The 8,108-nt window shown below is 31.1% G+C and overlaps 1 protein-coding gene and 1 long non-coding RNA gene across 2 annotated transcripts in view; one reads left to right on the top strand and one right to left on the bottom strand.

Moving 5' to 3' along the window:
• Positions 1-1,445: 1,445 nt before the first annotated feature.
• Positions 1,446-8,108, top strand: part of LOC134258261 (uncharacterized) — a 43,012-nt gene continuing 36,349 nt past the window's right edge. The window contains exon 1 of the mRNA XM_062740791.1: positions 1,446-1,510. Coding sequence (XP_062596775.1) covers positions 1,455-1,510 — 56 coding nt within the window. The 5' untranslated portion in view covers positions 1,446-1,454. The remainder of the gene's footprint in view (positions 1,511-8,108) is intronic.
• Positions 5,758-6,794, bottom strand: LOC134258259 (uncharacterized). The gene is made up of 3 exons (XR_009990127.1): positions 6,729-6,794; positions 6,050-6,221; positions 5,758-5,833 (listed from the first exon to the last, which is right to left on the bottom strand). It is a non-coding gene; the product is annotated as an uncharacterized LOC134258259 (long non-coding RNA).

Raw genomic sequence — 8,108 nt, 5'->3', positions numbered from 1 at the left:
AGTCAAATATTGATGGACGTTTTTTTCATACTACCTGTTAGGCAAATATCTTAACACCCCCCCCCCCCTCGGCTTGAAAAGTGGGGGTGTAAAGTGATGGGGATTCGCAAGTCCTCTTATACCAATGAATGCAATTTAATGATACTTTCACAGAATCTTGTTTCATATGCCATTGTGACCTCCTATTTTACGTTTTGATCAGACACATATTTTGGGTTTCCTATATCAAAACACTGACATTCTTTCTATAACATTGTAGGGTGTAGCTCTCTTATCTACTACTTGTCTTATACACCTGAATCTTTATTACAAATTGCCACTGTGTACCTCCTATTTTACTTTTTGATCAGACATTCATTTCGGGTCTCCCAGAACTTTGCCAATATAATCATTTTTTTTTATTTTATAACAATAATGGATAGCAATGCTTCTTTCGCCAAGCACTTGGCATTTTGAAGTGAAAATTGGGGGTCCTTCAGAGGAGACATTAAAAACCGAGGCCCCAAGTCACGACAGACGTTGGCATTATAAAGAACTGTCACTTCTCAAAGGACCTGAGTGCTAAGTAAAGGTCAAAATTTGAAGTCCTTCCTCCGGATTTGGTGACGTCTCTATATGAATGAATTTTTTTTTCGAATGAGACGTAAAACAAGATACGAGTACAATCAATCAATCAATCATTATCATGATATGGTAGGAACGGATATCATTTAGTGAGCTCATTGCTCATGGTACCTCTAGTTTACACACTGATTTGTATTCGAATTTTCCCGTTTCTTTAATCATGACAAAGAGCACACAGCGTGTGAGATCAGTCGGCATAGATCATGCTCATTCCTTTATGACACCTGGCCCCTGGATCATGAAACACACTTAGACTTAAGTCAAATTTTTAATCAACTGTAAAATGTTTATTAATTCTCAACAGAATATTTACATTTTTAGATAACAGCTTTTTGGAAGTGCAATATAAAATAACATTTTCATTTTGAATTATTTGTCTTCTACAAAATTTCAGCACTAGGTAAAGTTTTTGACTTAAGCTTAAGATCTTTCATGTTCTAAGGGCCTGATCCCACCTCCGATGTTAAAGAGGGATGTTCGTGTATTTTGTTTTTGCTTGGTATCGTTTGAATGGACATTTGAGCTTCAATACTCTTCGTTATCTCAATGTTTCACTCCCGGAGACTTTGCCCCCTGACTCTAACAAAGGCTTTGCAATGGACCTACCGGTGACAATCAGACCTCATGTCTCTAAAATACTTTCATCCCCCAACCAAAATGCAACATCCTGGATCTTCCTCCATGCTGATAGAAATATTTATTCAATTCAAAATTTACTGATCAAACGTCTGTTTATTTAATATAAGAGTCAAGAATACTATGGACTACTTAACCTTCTCACGTTTTATCGGTACATGTATTTATGACAAGTCTAATGAGAAACATCACACATGACCATGAATTCTATCGTACTGTTGGTTCTTGTGACAAGCGCGACTGTTTTCTGGTACGTTAACCTTTTAAACCAACCGTCTGTAAGATTCTACTTCTATTTTGCATCAGCTGTACAATACTTTTATTCACCATACATGTATGTTAGCATAATAAACTCAAGAAAAATATTTCTTTATTATAGATAACAAGGGACTTTCTTTCTGAATGTATATTAATTTCACCTATCAAATATTACATGTACTATTGTAGTTGTGAATTAATGTCTGCAATTAATATGGTCATACGAAATTGTTTTATTTCATTTCATTTGGCACACCTCGGCCGATGACATTAAATGATGTAGGTACCGTAGTCAGCCGAGGTGAGAAGAATGATTTCATATAAAAGCAGCCTCAAATAGTACTGACATAATGGGCAAAGTATGTCAAGTACAACGATATCAGTAATGATCCAATCTTATCTCATAGATTCTGTAAGTTAGGGTCATAGCTTTTGTAACCGTCACCGATTTTAAAAGCAAACTAAGATACTGCATTTTTTATGAATATATCTTTTGAAAATACATATACAACAATGTAAGTTTTCAAAGATATATGTAAGGAGCGTTAGAAAGTGTTTTTAGAGAACAAAATGCATAAAAGGACATACGCAACATACCTTACCTGATAATTTTTCAAGAAATTTTTAAATCAAGATCATAGTGACATCAGAAGTTCGCAGACAAACATTCAGCATGCATTACCAGGGGTTTTGAAAAGGTATCAAATGATGAAAACTCATATAATTTAAAGAAAAATACGTATTTTAAACGACACCAAAAACCATTATTGTTTGTTAACCTGCGAAACCGATGTCTTAGTCGTCAACAACAAATAAGGACATAGGCAACATATCTTATCTACTAAAAAGTTTCAAGATATTTCTAATTTAAGATTACAGCGCCATCAGATTTCCGTTTATAAAAAATCAGCATGCATTACCAGGGGTTTTGAAAAGATATCACTTGATGAAAATTGTAAAAGTTTGTATTTTCTTCTTTAATGGTGCATAAATTTTCATAGAAAGATTTAATCTTTCAAGATATGTGACTGATCATGAATAACCTCGCCATTATCTAATTCTAATCTTGATATAATTTTACTTGTAAAATTTCTAGACTCCAGTTTGCAAAAGTAGCTTGTGGGCTTTTCCCCTTCCTCAATCCATCTTGCTCTATTTCTTATGTAATTAGCTTGTAACTTGTGCTTTCTATTTTTTTTTCTAATTCTTGTTTTTTATCATGTAGTTCTTCTAAATTACTTTCAAGAAATATTTTCTTCCATACATTTGATGTCCTCGATCAATAATTTTTCCTCATTTTCTCTCTTCTTTTTGACATATGCTGAATAAGATATAGTTTTACCCCTTATTTCTAATAGTAAGGTTTCCAAAAATAGTTGATCATTTATAGTGAAGAATATATTTTCATCTGGCACTGTGTGAATGTTGTCATAATTGTATACTGAGATTGCATATTGTTTTTTGACCTGTAAAATAACATCCTTGATACAGTTCAAGTACTTTTCATCATAAAGCAATGAGTTATTAAATTTCCACAAACCGCGACCTCTCTTAAAGTCATTAAATATTAGCGAGAGAGAAATAATAGAGTGATCTGATCTGTAACTGGGTTCTATAGTACATGTATCTAATCCTGATAAAAGTGAATCTGACAGTAGGAAGAAGTCAAGCCTACTTTGCTTAAATAGAGACTTTTTCCCCCATGAATATCTACGAAGTGCTTCATGAAGTTGCCTAAACGGATCTACATAGCATTTTCTTCCATGAGAAAATGGGTCACTCTTTTCTACACTGATATTAAAGCTACGGTTCATCAAGGAGGTAACTTTTCTGATGGAATTAAAATTCAAAGGGGATGCAGACAAGGAGACCCTTTGTCTCCATATATTTTTCTGATATGCGCTGAGATTTTAGCTATATAAATTAGGAAAAATAAAAAAAGAAAAGGTATTACCATTGGAAATATAGATAAAAAGATATCTCAACTGGCGGATGATACTTCTCTTATTTTGATGGAAGTGAGGAGTCTCTTTTAGAAAAACTGAAAACCTTGAACACTTTTTCGGCTATGTCTAGATTATGTATTAACATCAATTCTCTGTAAGGACCAAAATCTTACTGTAGGGCTGTGGCACACACCATGGGCGATTTCAATGAAACTTTTTCAGGTGATTAATGCCCATACAGTATGACATAATCAACATTCAAAATTAAGGTTACCACCTTGGTTGCCATGATAACGGACAAAAATAGATTTTAGCCCCATTTATGCCCATTTCACACATAAAAATACTGTATAATTCATTTCATATAGTATAATCATCTTTATTTTTATAAGATAAATAATACATTATATGAACAGAACATATGGAGCAATATATTACACAAATAAAAAAAATTCTAAATGTCACAGCAAATTCTTCATTTGGTGGCTCAAAGATGACCAAATTCTAACATTTCGAAAATGGGCATTTTTACCCTGTTTTTCTAGAGGTCTATCAAGAATTGCAAGCAATATGAGAAAAAATCAACTGAAATTTTAAAAACACTATAATAATGTTATTGAACTTTTATAAAAAGTAGAGCGGGTATTTTATTTGTTTAAAATATTTTTACCTTCCAAAATTGGCATTTTGCCAAATAATTTGTTTCTTTTTCAAAATTTTACCAGACACTAGTTGTTTAATAAAACTTCTTTTCCAAACAGAGAAATCAAATGAATAATAAATGGTTTTTTATTTTTTTAAAAGCTACTAATTAAAATAAATCAAAATAAATTGTTTTAGTATTGTTTCTCAATGACCCCTTACAAAGGGCAGATAACTCAAAATCTAGCAAAAATTAGCTCTTTGATAGCCATTTTCTATAAACAATTAAACTTCTTTGTCATGCACTGATTCTGATGAAACTTTCCCATTAGTAATACTTGATACCAAAAATAAAAATATCAAATAAAATTTGGTTGCAAGGTATCTTGGTTGCTATGGAAACAGCCAGAAATTTTTGAAAAATTGAGACATTTGGCTTTTTGTAATCTCTTCTGAACATTTAATAAAATCTAAGAAAAACCAACAAATTATTCTCACAAAAACTACACACCTTGTTTTAATTTTATGCTACACAGAAAATGTTTAGAAAATTATTTGTACATGTAAGTCAGTCGTAAATATGAGTATATTTGAAAGCCAATTTAAATACTGAAAAATGCAAAGTATTCACTAATTCTAGGCGTAACTTGACCAAAATTTAATAACAACTTAAGAAAAACAATAAAATATTTGATCTCAAAGAAATAAGTGTTAGCAAAATCATTCTATAAATAACTTTTACGGTTTCCACAGTTACACAGTGAAACCAAGCAAAATAAGATTCTAAGATTGGCTTAATGCTATTATCTTGAGGAAAAACAAGAAAATTCTAGACTGGCACATACTAATATGCATCTTTAAGACCTTGCAACACCAACAACATACTGATAACCTTTCACAGGAACTTTGCCCAGTAATCAATATTTTCAAATACTAGATACAAAACAGAGAAAAGGTGCTGAATTTAAATTGACTATAAAACTAACAACACATTGAAAAAATCATTAATTTATCACTAACAATCTGTAAACATACACTTACTCAAGTGTATTCTGTTTATCAGTTTTATTCACGAGAACATTATTTTCCCACTATTAAACAAGACTTTGTGCTCTCAGAAAATTAATTCTCACATAAAATAGTATTTTTTGAGATTAAAAAGAGTATTGACGTCAATTTGTGAAAAATGTGTCTATTTAAAAAAGAGTCAATGACAATGTTGTGAAAATAAGGTAAAATAATTGCAAAAATTATGTGATCTACAGTACATGTATATATAACAGCTTTTATATTAATACAGTTTTTTTTTTCAAATTATTAATCAAGAAAATGTTCATTCTGAACATTATCTAAAATGTGTATTTATATGTCAAAATATGTATTAAACAAAAAAAAATCTGTTACATAGCAATTTTGATGAAACAGCTAGATTTAATGTTACCATTTTTTTTAACATCAGATGTTCACTGTTACAGTAATTAAACTTAGTTATAACAAAGGCATGGGGACCTTCGAAGTTACTTTGCTATATCCGTAATTTGTTATAACTGTATAAGGAATGTGTTTAATTTATATAGTTGGGGATCCAAGATGACTTCGCTTTATCCGTAAATTCACAATATCCGTGTTTGTACTTAACGAGTTTTGCTGTATGTGGTGTTATGGCTGTCCAGTGAAGAAAATGGGTTTAAAAAGTGACACTTGAAATAACCTCTTCTACGTTTTCCCTGGAATAAAAAAAACATACATCTATACCGAAATTTAAATTCATTATTTATCTACAACATTTTTTCATGTGAAAACAAAATTGATATATTTTTCACTATTATATATTTAATTCTAAACCAATTGTTAGTATTTAAACCTTGAAAAAAATACCTCAAAAATATTTTAAGTATAAGAAATGGAAAATAAAAGCAACCTAAACAATTTAGTGAATTTACCATCACAAACTTCAAAACTTCTGATCTCCAATTTCTTTAAACAGAATTCCCTCCAAAAGAATACTGTTTGGTAACAATACTGTCTGGTGTTAAGTTCTCATGCAGGATCACTTGCAAGTTTTCTGTCTGCGTTTATTAATTTTGTAACTGCCTCCTGTTTCTGGTATATTACCTTTGTGTTAAAAAAAAAGATAAAAACATAAAAACAAAGATTATTTCCTAATCACTTGCAACTATATAGTTCATTGCTGTAAACTGGATATTAGTATTTCTATTTAGGGTTCCTCTATTTATAGTTATTTACAGGCCTTATATGCAACTTTCTTGCATAAATCATACATATATGCATTATGTATGTTAGGGATATTCATACTATTTCATATATACATGTATCCAAGAACAGTTGCATAATAGTTTAATACATATTCAATTTATGAATTTGTAAATACAAGAAAAACTTTCCTGAACAAATTTTGATTGAATACTTGTAAGTTATAAGGTGTACCCACAATTAATTTTAAATTTGCTTGTGAATCAAGTATGGTAAGAGTATATTTCTTTTAATAAATAGAACCAAAAAAATTCTAAAACCTCTTTGAAAATTTTTTTTTATTAAAACATACATCATGTGTTGACTCTGTTGAGAAAATTGAATTAAATTATGTAACAGTCTACTTACAGTTGCTCATATATCCTTCATTACATTTGTAACCTTTCACAAGTGATGCTCCTGTGTCACAGTTCTAAAATGTAACAATACAATCATAGTAGGTTCCACAACCAATTTTGATTCTTTTTTTTTTAATTACTTTATCCCAAGACTTTATAAGAAAAAATGATGAAATTAATAAAAGATTTAATTTTGCTGTGGCACGTACATGTAGTTATTAGCATTAAATTATGATGAATGTTTATTTCCTTACCATGCTTACCAGATAATTTTAATATTTAAAAAAAATTCTCACCTGCTTTTTACTGAAAATGAATTCTCAATGTTATCTTTTCATAGTTTGAACTGTATAGTACATCTAAAAATAAATTTATTATTAATTATTAAAATGAAATAAATTTGCATGAATACATACCTACCAGCTAGGGCATATCATTTTATACATGTATTTTATTAAAGTGTGTAACGTTATATATTGCTAAAGTTAATTAAAAATTATGGGGTTTTTTTCACAGTCAATCTGAATAGAGCCTTATAATATGCATGTGTTTACGTCCGTCTCTAATTTATACACACTTCCCAAAATATTTTTTACCCCCCCCCCCAATTAAAACACACACACACACTTCACAACAATGTAGTCTGTACCCGAAACACATATTAATTTTTTCATTTCATACACACAAACTTAAGTTACATCTTCTATTACATTCTCCTCCTAATTAATAGTTATATGATTTTCAAGAGTAAGTTAATTTGCTTTCTAAAGTAAACACAAATTTCTACATTTTTTTTTACCTGTGCCTAATGTAGATCCATTCCTACTGATTTCCCGGTGGCTGTATCCACTGCTTTTTAATGTTTTCTTCCATTTGCATCATTATGTACGTATGGGTTTTTAGAATAGATGGAATCCCTCTAGTCAGACTTCATAAATTTTGTTCCAATATTTCACAAGACCTGTCTCTTTCATTTTCATTAATTAATTGATGACTTACTTTGTCACTCACAACTTAAACATCATTTCTCATTGTATATTCCCGTGGGGATCCGGGTTAGAATAGGTCCTCAGTACCCCCTTACTTGTCGTAAAAGGCGACTAAATGGGGCGGTCCTTCGGATGAGACCGTATAAACCGAGGCCCCGTGACACAGCAGGTGTGGCACGAAAAAGATCCCTCCCTGCTCAAAGGCCCTGAGTGCCGAGCATAGGCCTAAATTTGCAGCCCTTCACCGGCAATGGTGACGTCTCCATATCAGTGAAATATTCTGGAGAGGGACGTTAAACTGTATACAATCAATCAATCAATCTCATTGTATATTTTCTTGGTGTCTGTTTTGCTACATGTCTAATCTTAATTTAGGCATAGAACTAGTTGATCGAAAATTG

Source organism: Saccostrea cucullata, unplaced genomic scaffold (assembly GCF_032062105.1).
Source record: "Saccostrea cucullata isolate Sc308-1 unplaced genomic scaffold, CSIRO_AGI_Scuc_v1 ctg1028, whole genome shotgun sequence".
NCBI lineage: Eukaryota > Metazoa > Mollusca > Bivalvia > Ostreida > Ostreidae > Saccostrea > Saccostrea cuccullata.
This window is presented reverse-complemented; position numbering and strand designations above follow the sequence as displayed.